This window comes from Herpailurus yagouaroundi, unplaced genomic scaffold (assembly GCF_014898765.1).
Source record: "Herpailurus yagouaroundi ecotype Mexico unplaced genomic scaffold, PumYag 140, whole genome shotgun sequence".
Lineage (NCBI taxonomy): Eukaryota > Metazoa > Chordata > Mammalia > Carnivora > Felidae > Herpailurus > Herpailurus yagouaroundi.
The window spans coordinates 34,515,416-34,533,304 of record NW_024412395.1 but is presented as its reverse complement, the minus strand read 5'-3'; the positions used below and the strand labels follow the sequence as shown (position 1 = coordinate 34,533,304).

Here is a 17,889-nt window from a genome sequence, read left to right as displayed (position 1 = left end):
GAATCACAGAAGGGGGAGGGGAGAGGTACATATGTTTGAAATGTGAGAATACTTACTAACAGCTAAAAAAGAGCTATTACAATATGTTTAATCCCAAATCCATGTCAAGATACGAGTGACCCACAGGGTTTTTGCCTTGGTACAGAGGAGTAGAGGGAGTTTAAATCTGTGAAAATTGTCTTTAGATAGAAAATTGTTAGGTAATTTTTACAAACTCAATGTCATACACTCTGACTTACCTAAGAGAGCATTAGCTTCTCCTAGTAATTTACTGATTTCGATTTTACCTGCTATTGTGTTTGAAAATTGAACCCTTTTGTGCTTGCATTTACACTTTGCCTCTAGAAGCCACCTGACAAAAAGGAAAATCAGAAACCCAGTTACATATGAGAGAGGCTCTTCATTCCCAGCACCTGGCACTACTTAAGAAGGGAGAAGAAAATGAGTATGGTCTTGGCACCCCCCTCTGGTTTAGTAACAGAAAAATGATGGGGCCTATGCTCTCTAAATACACCCTGTGGTTATCTAGGGTCACATCAAATATTTTCACCTGTCATTTCATTTTATCATGACTTTAAACATTGTTTCGCCAACTTGTTGTTTCATGAATTTTATTCCTTTATTTCTTTCACATTGACTCCTGAAACTTACCTGTAGCTCACCTGGTGAGCTGTACAAAAGGGGACAAATGACATGAAGAAAGTAGCTACAGAAGGGTCACAGCCCCTCCAAGACATGCTTATTTTATCCTAATTTTTTTTACGTGAATATGGTATTAAATAGGGTTGCAGAAAATGAGAGATTAAACCTAAATTTGAACTCCATATGCTGGAACTTAGGTAAAATTCCATTACATTTGAATAGTTCTAAGCAAGCAATTTGTTACCCTTTATCCTTTAGTGGAATTGATGAACAGGTGGTTTTTAGAAGATCACTCAGTATATTTAGCTTCTGAAATTCGAGCGACTCAGGGTCTGATTGGCTGCTGTTGCCACGTGATAATTGGGAGCCCAAGCACCAAGCTCGCTCTTGCCTGGGGTTCTCAGGAGGGGAGAGTTGGGAGAGGCTTTGCTGCTGAGGAAATTGATTTGATAGAGTAAAGGTAAGGCCAGTTTGTGGCTTTTTCTGACATATTCTTTCTGGAGATGTTCTGCAGTTTCCGTTAAGTATTTTCCAAAGTTTGGGGTCATAACTGGGGAAGTTAGTGATGAAAGTGTGACTAGAAGAGCTTGTGACCCTATTGCCCTACTCAGGCCCTACTTACATCTGTCATGTGGTGTGTGATTAGAGTCAAGTCCTCTGCTAACCAACTTACTGCTTGACTGAGTTGGCTTTCTCGTCCAAACAGAAAAAATTTTTTAAATGTTTTGCCTTTGATTTTTTTTTTTCTAAATATATTAGGATGAAAAAGGATCTATGTTCTGCATTCCTATATTTATCCTGTTCTACTGGGCTTCATTTGCCTCAGAAGGAGTGGCAGTTTCGCCAGCTTAACAAAACCAGCCATGGCGGGGTATTGGTTTACATGGCAAATATCTTTGGGCAAAGGGACAGCTGCTCCAAGTCATCATCCACTTTTATCAGGAGAGTCCCACTCTCTGGCGTCAAACTAAGAAGGACTTGGGAGATCCTTTCGTTAGTTCCTGAATTAGAAGCTTGGGCCAAAGACCCACAATCTTACATATACTTCAATCAGTGCTTTAAACGTTTCCTATTTTTCAGGTTTGAGGAAGAGCTACAGAAACAGAAGAGAAAAATCCATAGAAGCCAATGGTGTTCGGGGGGGAAATAACCCCATTGCCTTGAGGTTTCTATTTGTTCTTCTAAAATGGTTGATTTGTTTTTCTGTGTTCTAATTTCAAGCGTAGGCTAGAATGCTACCATGTATTAGAGCGGCGTGGGGACCAAAAGCAGCCCTCTTAGAATTTTAATGCTGGGGGAAAATTCTAACTTCTGGGAGCCAAGCTGACCTCCCTCTCACTAACGCTTTTGCTTGAAAATGTCTTTCGGCAAGTATTTAGAAATAGAAATACTCTGTTTCTTTGAATCCAAACCCTCTCGCTTTCTTCCCTCAACTTCCTTTTGCAAGTTTTACAATGAACTCAATTGATCCCGTAGCTAGAAGTACCAGTACTTACCACGTTCCTGAGGGAATCAAGAGAGAGTAATTTGAAGCCTCAGTTGTTTAGACCTGTATTTAAGTATCTTGCTTAGCCTCCAAAAATCTATGGGTATGTAGGCTGGAGAAGTCTTAAATTCTGTTTTTGTAATGTTATGATTTCAGTCCTAGGGAGAGATTCTAATGTGTTTCTATTTTTTGGAATATGGAAAGTTTGTAGGGTGCCGCTACTACTCTGGGAAAATGGCCGATGACGAAGAATATGAGGAGGTTGTGGAGGTAAGACTAAAACACCTGACTCTGACAGCCAAGTGTTTTATGTAGCGACAATCGAAGCTGTGTAGGTGAATTAATCACTTGAAAAATACATTGTCTATTATAACTTCACAAAGACTCATTATTAAAGCATGAGAAAGGAATATTTTATGTTCGGTTTCACTATAATTATGTGGGATTTAGAATTGAAAAGAAATATCACTGTTTCTCACTTGTGCTTTTCTTTAAACTCTCAGAAAAACATGGTGTGGGGGAAAGGCGGGTTTTAATTTGTCTTCTAAAACTCCTTCTTTCCCACCTGCCAACTCTCCTGATCAAAGGGACAGAGGAGAGGAAGAGAAAGTTCCGAAAACTGAACTCTATTTTTTAGTTTCTGCAGAGCAATAGGGAAAAAAGAGCTATTTGCTCTTTGCTTCAACCAGCTGATCCTCTATAGGGTGATATGGATTCAATGTTCACAATAAGATATATGAGATTATACACATATGTGAGACTATATATATACATAAATATATGTAAATGTGCACACATACCTGTAAATAGAAATTTGCCGTACTCACAAGTGACATTTGGAGCCAATCAGGATGTCAATCAGGGTCAGCTTTCTGGCCAATCCTATTATATTTACCTAAGGGAACGAAACTAGCTTTTGCTTTTAAATTTTGGTGGGGGCGGGGGGGGCGGGCAAGCAAAGACCAAAGTGGACATCTTAAAAAAACTTCCTCTGGACATCTGACACATTTTACAAAGCTGTTAATTGTTTGTCTTATAAAAATTTTAAAATCACGTTATGGTTTTTCTTCACCAGCTCTTGCCTTCAGCTTCACATTCTAGAAATAAAACCTAAAGGCTTAGGGGCTATAATCCATATAAATATATTGCCATTGAATCTGAAAGTGCTTGATACTTCATAATTAATGATGATCTAAACATATGAAAATCTCCGAGTGCCGATGATACTTGGAGGTAGTTTTGAAAATCTGTGCTTCTTCATCAGAATGAAATCAAGAGCTACCCAGAACCAAATTCCAAATTAAAGTGCCAAAATTTGTCTTTGGAAGATTATTTTAGCGGCCAGTTTATGTTTAGGTGAAGAAAAATTTGTTATTCTACAAATAAAATTGCTTTTATTATTGAAGGATCTAGGGGAAAAAACACAGAATGAATCTCCTACAGTAGAACTTTCCACCTCTCTGGCTTAAGTGCCAAAGGCTACATTCTCAGTGTTCAGTATTATCACTGGTGTTATTGTTTTACATATGTCCCTATGGATCAGAATAATGTCTATTAAAACATTGACACAATTATACATTAAATTGCCTTCCCTATGGTGGTAATACCAGTGATAATTTTTAGCCTCCAACTTAAAAAAATCCCTTGTTTTTCTTAAAATAATTGTATTCATTGGTCACTGGAAGTTATCCTCAGTGCTAGACTTGACTGATTTAACTAGATGTCTTAAAAACGGAGGGGACTATTTTTATTTTTAGGCATCTCATCCTTGCCATTTTGTTCCTAGTACTGCTTCTGGGTCTGACCAGCAGTTGCTAAATGGATAGACTTCCTGCCAGAGAGTGTTCAACCAAGGGCTCTCTGACCTCAGAAAAGATGCCATGAAGAATGGGATGGTGGCAAATTTGAGAAGATGGTCAGGGAAGAGTTCAAAAACAAGAGCTAGCTTTAAAAATATATCTTCTGGGGACCTTGGACATCTAAATAAAATTGTGCTATCCATCTCTATTCAAACTTGGATTTGGGGCGCCTTGGTGGCTCAGTCGGTTAAGCGTCCGACTTCGGCTCAGGTCATGATCTCATGGTCTGTGAGTTCGAGCCCCACGTCAGGCTCTGTGCTGACAGCTCAGAGCCTGGAGCCTGCTTCAGATTCTGTGTCTCCCTCTCTCTCTGACCCTCCCCCGTTCATGCTCTGTCTCTCTCTGTCTCAAAAATAAATAAACATTAAAAAAAATTTTTTTTAACTTGGATAGAAAGGACAAGAAGCAAGGATGTACTATCTAATTAGTGGCACAGCTCTAAAAAAAAGTGAGATTTGGCATATATGTTAATGCCAACCATTTGGGTAACATTACTTTTTTTATAAGCTTCTTTCTGAGATACATTTACTAATGGTGAGAGCCCAGCAAAGGTAAAGTTGGATAGCTCCCAAAGATCTGCTTTTGCTTGGGGGCTCAGAAAATCCAAAATAGTTGTGAATCATTCATTTTAGTTTAAAATTTCTTCTCGAGTCACTGATGTTTTGTGTGGCCACAGGCATGACTGTGTGTGGATCAGCATTAAACAGTATTCCCTAAAATGTCCAAATGATATTTCCCGTGTGACGAAGGCACAGGCATATAAAAGAGAAATTCTCTGTCCTGTCGGAGTTTGTGGTTTCTGTCGCTCTGTGTAAGGACACACTGATAGAATTAGATTTTAAACTAAAGAAATAGTACAGGAGCAAAGAAAGCCCAAGAGTAGGTGACATTAGGTAAATTTTCTCCTATCTTCCTGCAGACGAAATAGAGCCTGCGGCCTATTGACAATGGTTAAATAACTTGATAAGCGTTCACTGAACCAAGGGGCAAAAGAACAGAGGCCAACTGAGGGAAATTAAGAAGTCAGTGTTTTACCCTCTCCCTGAGCATGTTTTGGTGGCAGGGAAAAGAAAAAGGAAGCATAAAATGTTATACATTTTGTTGATTGAGAAAATGAGCCAAATGTTTCCTTTTTATCCCTTTCCTTTGTGCCTCGGCCTGGGGCTTTGCTTCTTGCTGGGTGAGGCTGGGGGAAAGATTCCACTCCCCTTACGCATCTGAAACAAAATGTCAGCCAGTTCCCATCAGCATCTATTTATTGCCAGTGATGTCAGAAGTAGAACAAAAGTAGGTTTGATTTCAGATCCAGGCTGCAGGCACCTCGCAGCCGTCAGCTACAAACTGCAGCCTAACTTTCCCACATCTTGTGCTGAGAAATCTTTGCATGTTTTCACTCTCCCCTTGGCATTTGTAAATTTTCATCTTTGCATCCTTTCAAGACCATTGTGCTATGAAAGGATACACCCCGCACTCTGGAAGAAACTTTCATTCCTTAGTAATCAGGAGGGTGTACGGATAATCGAGATATGTATATGCTTTCGGGTCTATTAGTCCCATGATACAATCCAGTTAAAAATGTTATTCACATTGAAGTTTCTGTTTCGTTTTATCGTTAGTCACAAATAGTGAGTTATGGCAAGTTTTTTTTTTTTTTTTTTCCTGCCCAACCCACATACTCAGGATATTGTTAGTATGTTTTTTCTGCAAATTCTGCCCTGGGTACTGTAAGAAAAAGTCTTACCTTGTCTCAAGTTAAATAACTGCCCCTAATAAATAATTAGCCTCAGACACCTTTCTCATCACCCTGCATCTCCTTGCCTTGTCTGGTAGCATTCACTTTAACTCCCCTGCAGTTTCACAAAGCTAAAATGGGTCCCAAAATGTGAAGACGCTCCCTTGTGTACTTGCTTCCCACAGATAGTGCACACTGGCTGAGCTAGTGAAATAATCCAGTGGTTCAGCTGAGGCAGAGGAGAGGTGATTTCTGCTTTGTTCTCACGATAATTCCTTTGTGCTCTATTTATAGTACTACACAGAAGAGACAGTCTATGAAGAGGTGCCAGGAGAGGTAAGACCCAACCTGTGTCTGCATGAACTGCATGCTGATTAAAGCAGGTAGAGCCTTCCCCTCTCACAGACCTCCAGGGCTACAGGAGCTGGCAAAGGGAGAATCCGAGAAGAATCCCTCACCTACGTGTGCCCAGCAGCAGATGATACAAGAATGAATGCTACTTGTTTGACAGAATACGTCCCTGTTCTTGCTATTGAACGTATCCAAAGTGATTGGGGATCATTCCCCCACTGTTCGTGTAGTATTTTGGGTGTAGGTGGTGCTCATTAAAGCAATATCAATGGCCATCACCACTCTGTGACTGCAGCAATCACGTAGCCTTGGACATACGATTTGCATGGGAACCAGCTGTTTTATTATATAGAGTTGTAACTTGTGGGGCACCGTCTCTGCCAACAAGGACAGCACCGCGAAGCCTATGTCCCTGATGATGCAGTGAAGTGCCACTTAGATTTTAGCACATTAGGAATTCTAGGAAAGCCATTCCCATAGATATTCCAAGGTGGAACTTTTTTTCTAAGGTGAAATCCCTCACTCACGCTTTATTTTCTGAAAAGAGCAGTTTTTCTTGATCGTGACAAACAGGGATGGCTATCCCTGGAGCCTGCTCCAAGAGCCTATGATTGCATGAAAGCTAACATTTGTAGATGCTGTGAACTGGTTCATTTCTCACCATCAACCGTACGTCAGTAATAATAGGCAGAAAGCCACCTATTAGCAATGATCTGACAACACTAGGGGAAGTTGTCGTGGAGGTACAATTTCCTTGTTACTTAAGTTTCTCTTCATCATTTGGTACAGATGATATTAGCTGTGAAGGAAGTCATGCTGTGAGATGGATTGAAGACTTGTCTGCTTACCTTCTTTTCTTACATCCAGTATTTTTCACCTTGGACCACACCCAAACTTTGGGCCTTAGTTTCTTCCACTATACAGCCTGTTGTAAGAAACAGTCATTTCCCACCTACCGCATGCATAGGACTGTTGTAAGGATAATTACCCCCTTATGTGGTCATCGTTATCCTTGTCCACCTAAGCATTTATTGGTGTAAATGGCACTCCGATTCAGATTAATTAACTAAGCCAAAAGAATGGTAATCACTTGTAATACTGATGTGATTCATTCTTTAGAATTCATTATTCTTTGTGTTAGACTGCAGGGGAGAATGCCTAAAGACCTGGGGAACAAGCAACCAACTTCTTCTTAGACTCATTTGCAAGTGAATATAAAATCAAGAATTTGAGCTTTATTTGATCATCTTCATCTTTTGTTCTTTGATCTCACGTTTGCTTTTACTTTACCTAGACGATTTAAGATTTTAAATGGTTAAGAATACTGTATTTCTGATTTTCATCCAACCTTAAGGGGTTTGGGTTCTTTTCTACAAATGGAATGTTAAGGCCCTGTAGCAAATTACTAAGGAGTAAACTTTTTGTTCCACACCATCTCGGACAGTCAGCATTCAGATTTATGTAACGTGATGTACCTTCATATGGACCGAGTGTATGATTTCCTGCTTTGACTGGCTTTAAATGTGTAGGAATAACACTAGGAATGTAAGTCTGACTCGAGGTCAGAATAATGTGTATATACAAGATGGTGATATCACGGTTTTTACTTACATAACAATGTTGAACTGCATGTCACATTTTCAGACAATAACAAAAGTCTATGAAACTACGACAACAAGGACAATCACATCTGACTATGATCAATCAGAAACTTCCAAACCGGCACTGGTACAGCCAGTATCGGCACAGCCGGTACCAGCCAAGCCAGTGGAGAGGAAGAGGGTTATCCGGAAGAAATTGGATTCTTCTAAGTTCATGACGCCCTACATTGTACACAGTCAGAAAATGCAGGATCTCTTTAGCCCTGTAAGTTTCAAACCATTTCTGCTAATCTGGCTTTATTAGTGAGAAATTACTGATCTCTACCAACTCTGTTTTGGATGCTAGCTGGATTTTGTTTCTCAACCTCCTATGAGACAACAACTTATTCTGCAGAAATATAAGCTCTTGTGACTCTTTAATTTTCCTTTCCTCTAATTCATTTGCACCATTGCAGTATCAGGGAAAACATCCTTTCTGAAATTATTCCCACAAAATAAGCAGAAGGCCAATCGTACAGCATTTATTGGTATTTAATCACAATTTGTTAGCCAATCTAGAATAATGAAGTCCTGAATATATTCAGTTGAAATCAGTTCAAAGAAGCTAAATAATGTCTAATTAAAACTATGCCTGAGCAGGATGCCCCTAAAGTAGACTAGTTAACAAGATGTAAAACGATCTTTAAGAGTTGTATAGCGAAGAAGAATGTGTAGTTCAGAACACCAGGATCAGAGTAAGAACTCCTCTGAAATGAGGATTGGAATGTTCGACTATACCCCAGATCAGTGGATTTTAACTGTGGCCGCACATTGGGATCCTCTGGGAGGTTTAGAATTATGGATACCCAGGCTGTTCTGGTTTTATCCGCGGTTGGGACCTGTGCATAAAGATTTTTAAAAGCGGCCCAGGTGGCTCTAATGTGCAGCCTTAGTCCAGAATCACTGCTGTTGAAGGTCCCTGGTCCTTAACTTTCCATGTACGGTTAGACTGTAACAAGTTACATTGACTGGAAGCAGATTGGATCTCATTTATTGATTGCCCTTGTGGGCTGAGGTCTCACTAGGTGGCATAGCCTCCAGCAGCTGTAAAAAAACAAAAAGCAGTTCAGGGGAACATTGGATTATATAGGACTAAATGCTTATGTCAAAAGCATCCTGTTGCGATTGGTCAGTAAATATTTATGTCTGGTTTAGTGTTAACTCCTGGGGACTATTTGGTAAATTTGTAGTTCAGAGTCTCGAATGATCTAAAACCTAGTTTTCTAAGACTTTGATCTGTAAAAACAAGATCATTTTGCCTCCTTTATCCTTGCGGTATTCAGCAAAAATAGAAAATTTTTTGTCAGTTTGTTGCCATAAAGTCTCAAATTCTGACACTAATATCCTAGAACTTCTGCTAGCTTGAAGAAAATGTTGTCGAAGGTTTATAGTATTTTTTAAATGGTTACTGATAAAATCAAGAGTATAATTTAGATTGCTGACTACATTCAAGAGTACTATTGAAGCATTAATAATGATAAATTATACACGTTGTTATTAAAGTGAGAACTCTGTATATTTAGCAGAAATAACAAAATTGCATTCCTTTTCAAAATACTCCATAATTCAGACTTTCCATTAATTCAGCTGGTGTCTCAGCTATCTGAACCACTGAGATTGAACTCCTGAATGGAATATTTTTGCATTGTATTAGCAATCAAATCTTTTCAGATAATTTCTATATTTGCTAAAATTATTGAGGTTCTGGCTTTTTATGTGTGCATTTATGTGTGCAATAAAAACATTGAGAGAATCATTTTAGGGCATTTCCAAGACAATAGTCTGTAATAAAATTTCTACTGTCTCAAGTATCCAACTGTGTTTAGGAAGAGCAATTAACAAATCTATTTTAGTTTTTGCTGAGAATCAGGGTAGGGGACAAAAGCTGTTATAACTGATAATTGTTAGAATTTGCAGGATTTTTTTTAATCTATTGGGGATAAATACATTGCCTGAAATTTCTGCGGCTGTCTTATCAGGTTTTAGGCTAATATCTGATACTCTTTTCAGAATAAATACAAGGAGAAGTATGAGAAAGCTAAAGGACAGCCATACGCCATCACATCCGATACCCCAGAACTTCGTCGAATCAAGAAAGTACAAGATCAACTCAGTGAGGTGGGCTGCATTGCTAAAAGAAAGGAGACAGACATGTCAAAAACATGCCCATCACTGGGAATTGAGGGCTTTAATTGGTGTAGAGAAAATGAGCAGTCGAATTGCTGTGAGCCAGTCCAGAAATCTAGAGGAAGTATTGGCTATAGACTATGTTGCTCTAAATGTGAACCCCAAGAGACCTCTAAAAGCTTGGCTTAGCAAGTTAGCTTAAGAGATACGAGCTGGTAAACTCGAATTCACTGTGGTCTTCCATGTAGGAGAGCAGGGAGGCTGAAATTCAGCCAGGAAAGCAGATATGCAATAAATGCAGGGACTCTGCCGATTTTTGGAGATCACGGTTTTCTACCTAAAGTGTGGAAAGTCTGCTTTGTGGTGCAGACATTGAGTCATTGGGTTAATGCCCTTTTGTTAGAAGATACCCTTTAGTATACTCACATGTGCATGCCTGTCATGAACTCTGTATATTATTTCTGCAGGTTAAGTATCGAATGGATGGCGATGTTGCTAAAACTATCTGTCACGTAGACGAAAAAGCAAAGGACATTGAACATGCAAAGAAAGTGTCGCAGCAAGTCAGTAAGGTGAGGTCATGTTATGGATGGCTGGGATGCTAAGTAGCACGTAGATTACCTCTACCTGGCCTTAGAGGAGAAAACTGGACAGGCCTGATCCTGCTCACCAGTCTCACTTAAATCCAGGAACCTCATGAGCTCTGGTATCCACACATGTCAGGAAGGCTGCACAGATGACTGAAGTGGCCATAGGACCTATGGTGGATTGGAGAGCATATGCCCTGCAACTCAGCTCCAGGCAGCTGCTATACAGAGTGCAGTCCCAATGTCCCCAGAGTCTCTGATTTATTTTTAAAGAGGCTAGGGAGCTTTATTTTTATGAGAAATGCTCAAATTTCAAATGTAGGCAACTAATTAAAAAAATTTAAAAAATAACACGTAAGTCAAAAGAAACACATTTACTATCCAAATTGAGCCAATGACCGGTAAGATTGCAGCCTTTAAAAGGAATCTATAGAGAATCGTAATCATGATTTAGTTAAAAAAAAAATCAGACTTTTCAAGTAAAAGCTTACTAATGCAGGAAAAGTATTATGGGATGTTGACATGGTCAATGTTTTCACAATTGATGCTAGTAAAACAAAGGCACAAGGGCAGCCTCTTGTGTGAGGACACTTTGATAATGAAAGACTTCACAACACTGTGTTCTCTAAACCCTCATGCCCTTGGGGGAGACATCAACCACACGTCCTCTGCTCTTTCTGTCTAGGTTTTATACAAGCAGAACTGGGAAGACACCAAGGATAAGTACCTGCTTCCCCCTGATGCCCCTGAACTTGTCCAGGCAGTTAAGAACACAGCCATGTTCAGTAAGGTAAGAGCTTCTGCTCTGTCGTGACTTCTGTCTTCCTATGTCCTTCCAATGTGTAATTTAGAGGAATACCCAGTACTTTTGATAATCGGGAATGCAGTTCCTCAGTCTTTTTGTGAGTATCCTTGAGCCATGCAGGTTGCAGGGTTAAGTGTTGGCAAGGGGGAACTGAGAAGACAGCTGTGGAGTAGAGGAGAGGAGAGGGTCCTGGTGGGAGCCTGAGCAACCCTGATGAAGGAACACAAGGGGAGAACGAAGATGCACCGGGGAACTGGCTCTGAGAGACCCACAAAGTATAGACCCTGGGCTACACTTTGGGTATTTCTGGCCATCACTCTTACTCAATGTTTATTTTCTGACAGAAACTATGCTAAGTGCCTCCCGGCTCCTTACACTTGGATTAGTACTTGTTGCAGGAAGCAGGTGAAGTCCCAGAGAAGAAACCAAAGCAGACACATTTACACTTCTGAAAATAAGATTTGCCAGGAAAGCAGGACGAGTTATTAATAAATATGACTCTGGGTGGAAAGGGGCAGGTTATCTGTGGATTCTATTTACCTTTGATCTCACCTTGCCCTTGGCTCTTTTTGCTATTGATAGATGAATTCAAAATTGTATATTTCTTGTAAGTGTGAGCTCACTTTCTCATAACTTTTCACTCTTTCCTGATTTAGAAACTGTACACTGAAGACTGGGAAGCTGACAAGAGCTTGTTTTACCCATACAATGATAGTCCAGAGCTGAGGAGGGTTGCCCAAGCCCAGAAAGCCCTCAGTGATGTAAGTAAAATACAGTCAACCTCATTGGCAGGGTGGAATCAGAAGACCTCAGATTGTCTTCTGGCCACACGTTCATTGCAGTTCTTCTTTCGAAAAGACTAAATGTCATTATTGCAGATGAATACATCTAGAATCATTATAATTTATGATGTCTACTTAAATTGGATTTTATAACTTATATTAGATATAATTTAGTCCAATCTTGTTTTTTCATAGGTGAAGAACCTGAGTCTAAGACCACATAGGTCATTAGTGGCAAAGCCCAGATTAGAGGCCTGGTCTTGTGATCTCAAGACCGGTGTTCTTTCCACTGCAGCATGTGCCCTCTGTCCCCTTGGCTGGAGTTGAAGTTTTTCTTTGACGTCACAGGGGCATTTTTAAAAACCTATTGAGATCATAGCCACTTTCCCAAACATATTAAGTGAAAAATGTTATTGAAGTATCCTAATTATGAAGTCTGAATTGTGGTCTGTCCCCGTTTTTCTACGTGGACTGACATACTTGTCCAAACATGTTTGTGTAGTTCGCAAAAAGCTCTTGCCATTGGGTGTACATGGAGGATATTTCAGAGTTAGTAAAAATCAGCAGTCCCCTGGCCAGAATTTTAGTATTTTAGACCTTGAAAACCGTTTATTAGAGGAACTAAAAAGCCTAATAGTTTTAGTCCTTAGGTTGAAAGCAGTGGCAGCAGCAGAGAGCCCCACTCGATTCTAGCACTTTCCCTTGTTTTGAGGTTCTTTATTTCTTGACCCCTGGACTTGTTAGCTGCCGTATTGAAAAGACTACTACTCTAGTCTTCAGGAGAGCACCGTTTTATTATTTAACAAGTTGTTTTTCATTCAGTTGTCAACTAAGCCCCCGGAACCTCTTATATTCACTGTGAATGTAAGTCAGTTGAAATTTTCAACAAGTCAGTTGAAAATTACTGTGATTTACTTCCAGTGGATCTTAGGATCCTATCTTGCCCTGTACTGGAATTATGCATATTCATTTGATGGCATCTCCAGCTTTTGAGGTCTAATTTTTTATTGCCTCTCACTTGAAATCATTTGCAAATTTAGTGGACATATTTCTATCTCCATTTGCATATAATTGGTTAAAATATAGCATAGAAATACTCCTATCTTTCCATAGAGTAAGTTAGCAACTAATGAAGCCATAACAAAAATTTAAGGCCATCTAGTACACAGTACCCATTTTGATGTGTAGGGACCTCTTGCTTCTCTTTTAACTTAGCTTTCCGGTTCTGTATCTCATAAATCTACAATACTGTTGTGTAACCTTTATCAAGTGATCAATAGTTATGTGTTGAGGGGCGCCTGGGTGGCTCAGTTGGTTAAGCGGCCGACTTCGGCTCAGGCCATGATCTCGCGGTCCGTGAGTTCGAGCCCCGCGTCAGGCTCTATGCTGACAGCTCAGAGCCTGGAGCCTGTTTCAGATTCTGTGTCTCCCTCTCTCTGACCCTCCCCCGTTCATGCTCTGTCTCTGTCTCAAAAATAAATAAACGTTAATAGTTATGTGTTGAAAGTCCATTATGCATGCATACCTAGCAGGATAGAAAAGTATAAGAAGTTTTCATATCCTTTCCCTTGAGAATTTATAATCAGGCTGATAACATGAAAGTGTTATATATTAAATAACATGAAAATTTTTAAAATTTTTTAATTTTATATTTTTATATTTATATAGAAAGCAAATTCTATAGTCTAATACTTGCTGAAAGACAGGGCACATGCAAGCAGTTAGCAAAGGCCATGTGGAAGTGGTAATCCAAAGGGAATGGGCAGTGATGAACAGGAAAGGCTTTTCAAGTAGAGCGAGCACTTGAACAAAGGGACAGAAGTGAAATGAGTCTAGAGAGGGCAAAGAAGGTGAATGCTGTGTGTGCCTGGTTAGGAGACCATGTTTAAGAAACTGGCAGCAGGACCTTGAAAATCAGGCAAAATAGCTTTGACATGATATGTATTCAATAAGAGATATCATATGGTTTTGGTGGGGAAAACAATATGCTAAAAGCAAATGGAAAAATTTTACAGACAATACAATGCATTGAGACTAGAAAAATTGTGATAATTTTAAGAAGGCTGTTTTAAGTAATACAGAAGGATTGAAGGGATGACCGGGACAAAGGAGAAGAACGGAATCTGAAGGTAGTAAGTATTGTAAAAGTGTTAAGGACATTGGATATTGGAGACGAAAGAAACAAAGGAGCCATAGAGGAGTTAATGTGAAAGACTGGTAGTCTGGGTATATAGGGGTACAAGTGGTAAATATGCATTTGTGGAAAGAGAAATGGAGTTGAGACAATGGAACATTCAGATCAAGACATTTTATAGATAAATTAGAATTTCATACTGTTGCATAGGTGTGAGAGTAGGAAAGAGATTAACATTTGAGAGTCATCAGAATAAAAGTGACAGCTGCAGGCGTGACCATGTATGAGGGAGGCAGAACAGTGTATGGCCAAGGGCAGAGTTTTGGAGGACACCACACTTAGGACATCTGGAAAGGAGCCAGCCACGAACAGAGAAGTTGAAGGACAACCAGGAACTGCCATGTCATGTAAGCCTAGGAAGAGGTTTCCAAGAAGACACTTAATCTCCAAATGTCTCCCTTTACGCATAAAATGGAGAGATGAAGGGACACCTCATGCCACTCCAGTGCTATGGACTTTGAACAGTTAAAATTGGCCACGTATTTTGAGATCTCTCAACAGAGTACATAATGGAGAATATATAACAATGAAGTAAAATCTTCCCATCCTTAGAAAAACTTGGCAGTTAAGGTATGGCCTTTATTTTTTATTTTTTATGTTTTGCAGATTAACTATGCACTAAGTATCAGATTACCAACATGCCTATTAATAATGTTGTCAGTACCATAAACTTCTACAGTTATTGGGCACAGAACCCCAAGCAAACTGTTGTTCACAGAACATACGACTGGATAGGCATGTAGATTTCAGACTAAGGGCTTGGATTCAGAGGCTTTCTCTCCCTCTCCTGCACCTTCTTCCACTTTCTCTGAACCCTACTTACTATGTTTTTCTTGTTATCTAAGCAGAGACAAAATACTTTGCAAACCCCAAGAGAGTCCTTAAGCTGACTAGAGTGCAGAATTCTAACTATACAGAATTCTGAATAAGGTTCCTGAGAAGTTAGGACTTCCAGATCTGATTTCTCTGAAAATTCTTGACAGAATGTCATAGTTAGTAAGCATTTTTCTTGATAGGATGTTGCATACTCTCTGAGGACTTAGCCAGCCATGGAAAATACCAATTGCCCTATGCCTACAATAAAGTCTTCACTACTTAACAACAACAACAACAAAAAAGATTGAGCAGTAGAATTAATATAAGTACATTTTAAAATTGCTGTTTTGTATCCCTGTTGATTTAATGTTCATAAAAGCTTTTGTTATAGGCAGTAGGTAGACATTATTAAGCTAAGACATAGCTAGACTTGGTTAAACCATGAAGGAGATGACTGGGACCTTGGAACTATCCAACCTCTTTATGTCGTAAATAAGAATACTGCCACATGGAAGGAGAAATAATTTGTAGAAGTCTCACAAGTGAGTAGGAGAAGAGTTGGGATGATAAATCTCCTTTTGTGATTTCCCCCAATGGCCACAGTGTATAAAACACACATTCAGAAATCAATCATTGAACCTTCGCTCTAGTCAGTCTCCGTGCAAGCCACAAGTGTTCACAGATGAGCAGGTATGTTTTCCATCATCCCAGAGCTCATAGTCCAAGGTGGGACAGATGTGTAAGCAACCAATCACAGTGTCATCTGATAATTCCTTTAAAGGAAGTAAGGGCCAAGTTGAGTGAGATCCCAGGAAAAGGTCCTCAGGTTAGGGAGGGGAGACTGTGACGTGGAGAATGAGCAGCAGCTTGCAGGCACATGGGGAGAGTGTGGAGCTGGGGCATTCCAGGGAAAAGGGAACAGCAGGTACAAGGTTCAGAGGCATAAGAGGTTTTTGTGGGTCTGGGGACCTACAAATAGTTCTTGTAGGGGCATAATACAAATAGTTCTTGTGGGAGACCTACAAATAGCATTGTGGGGGCAGGGCTCAAGATTGGTGAAAGAAAAGGTCTAAGTAGTTAGTAGTGGAGGAAAAAAGGAGAGAAAGAGTGAAGGGGCTGCATGATAATAGACATGATACTTATTTTAAGACAAGAGAGGCCTTTCACAGGCTGAAAGGAACTAATGAAGAGGGAGCAGTTGAAGCTGACAAGAAAGAGAAGAGGCAATGGATGCATCTAGGTCCAGAGGGCTACTGGAGGGATTAGCTGTCTGAGTACAGGACTCCTGCCCTACAAGGGTTGATTCTCTGAACCATGCAGCAGGTGGGAGGGAGGGATGAGTACAGGGAAAGCTAAGCATATGTATAGCCTCTCTTTACTCTATGAGAGAGGAAGCTGAGAGTTGACTGGGGGCCTAAGGACATTCTTGGGGTTTTACACTAGCCACTGAAAGTAGAGACTGACCAGAGATGCATAATGGGGTTTTCAAGCTTCATTGAAGGCAAAGTGGCAATTGGATACCATAAACTCAGAGTATCGGGCACAGAGCCCCAAGCAAGCTGTTGTTCATAAGCACGTATCACTAGGTAGGCACCCTGACTTCAAGCTAAGGGCTTAGGTTCAAGAGGCCCCCTCTCCCACTTCTGTACCTTCTTCAGTGGCCCTTTTAATCATGCTTATCACATTATCATTATCCAATCAATAGAGTTGTGTGATTTTCTTCAGTGTCACTCATCATCCTGGATATAAGAGGAAGTGTGTAGTTGAGTTGATCCAGAGCTAGGGGTATGGTAGCTGATGTAAAGACAAGAGATTGGGAGTTGAGGATGCCAGTTAACAGAATAATTTCAACTGCAAATCATGGCATGGATACAAATGGAAGGAAACAGATCTAGGATTAATAATCTTGAAGAGGGAAGACTTAACGAAATAGGAATTGCTGGTAATACTGAGAGCAAGGGCGTGTAGCATCTGCAAGGATAAGTTTTACTGTTACGTGATAGACTAAAGTTTAAGACTTCAAATACAGATGAATACATAGTCTTTTTCAAAATTGCCAACAAATGGAACATGGGAAATAGAATAATTTTCTGTGGCTCATGAGCGTCCCTGTCTTTTATTTTGTCAGATCGCCTACAAAAAAGGTCATGCTGAACAGCAATCTCAATTCACATCTCTGCCGGATCCTCCAGATATAGAGTTTGCAAAGAAAGTGACCAATCAAGTGAGCAAGGTAAGTACGTAGGACTGGCCTCCCTTGAAAACTCTGACTTAATAATCTCAAACATCAGAGAAAGTAAGTAAGGGGGATTTAAAGACCCAATGCCAACACTGTGAGGGTGTTTTTGCAATACGACTCTGAAAAGTCGGCGGCAAAAACATTACATTCATGAACATCATGGAACCATGTTAATAAATGTTTAGCCAGCTTAATGGCTCCGTGATGAGGAAATGTGAAAGCCGCATTTTGAAAACAGAACCTGTGCCCTGATGTCATTTAACATTTTGACTTGCAGGAGTGATACTAACAAAGAACTGAGTCCCCACACGTTTTCTTTGGAGGATCTGATTGTTTTAATTGAGTGTACAGTTTTGTAGCTATCAGTCAGACATGGAGAAAATAAGAATGCATGCGTGATCTCTCAGACATAGCCATTAGTTTGACAGCCATGGGCAGTGCACCTCATAACTTTTAAAGCCCAGGCAAACAGCTTAGTCTGTCTATATTTAGCCTGGTAAGCTAGCTCTGAGGAATGCAGGCCTGACAGAGAATGCAGAGAGACAGATGTCCAACTGGTGACCAGACCCATGCTAAATTCCTATTTTAAATTGGTTTAAATCAGGCCACTTTCTCCTGGGATACTGCTG

At 40.0% G+C, this 17,889-nt stretch overlaps 1 protein-coding gene across 31 annotated transcripts in view; it reads left to right on the top strand.

Annotated features, from left to right (window-relative positions):
* The first annotated feature begins 1,004 nt into the window (after nucleotides 1–1,004).
* The window catches only part of NEB (nebulin), a 215,745-nt gene continuing 198,860 nt past the window's right edge, over nucleotides 1,005–17,889 (top strand). For all 31 annotated transcript variants that reach the window (XM_040475065.1, XM_040475064.1, XM_040475070.1 and 28 more), the window contains exons 1-10: nucleotides 1,005–1,102; nucleotides 1,723–1,807; nucleotides 2,333–2,398; nucleotides 6,014–6,055; nucleotides 7,715–7,936; nucleotides 9,721–9,828; nucleotides 10,305–10,409; nucleotides 11,110–11,214; nucleotides 11,886–11,990; nucleotides 17,150–17,254. In XM_040475065.1, the coding sequence (XP_040330999.1) occupies nucleotides 2,363–2,398; nucleotides 6,014–6,055; nucleotides 7,715–7,936; nucleotides 9,721–9,828; nucleotides 10,305–10,409; nucleotides 11,110–11,214; nucleotides 11,886–11,990; nucleotides 17,150–17,254 (828 nt within the window). In that variant the 5' untranslated portion in view covers nucleotides 1,005–1,102; nucleotides 1,723–1,807; nucleotides 2,333–2,362. The remainder of the gene's footprint in view (nucleotides 1,103–1,722; nucleotides 1,808–2,332; nucleotides 2,399–6,013; nucleotides 6,056–7,714; nucleotides 7,937–9,720; nucleotides 9,829–10,304; nucleotides 10,410–11,109; nucleotides 11,215–11,885; nucleotides 11,991–17,149; nucleotides 17,255–17,889) is intronic.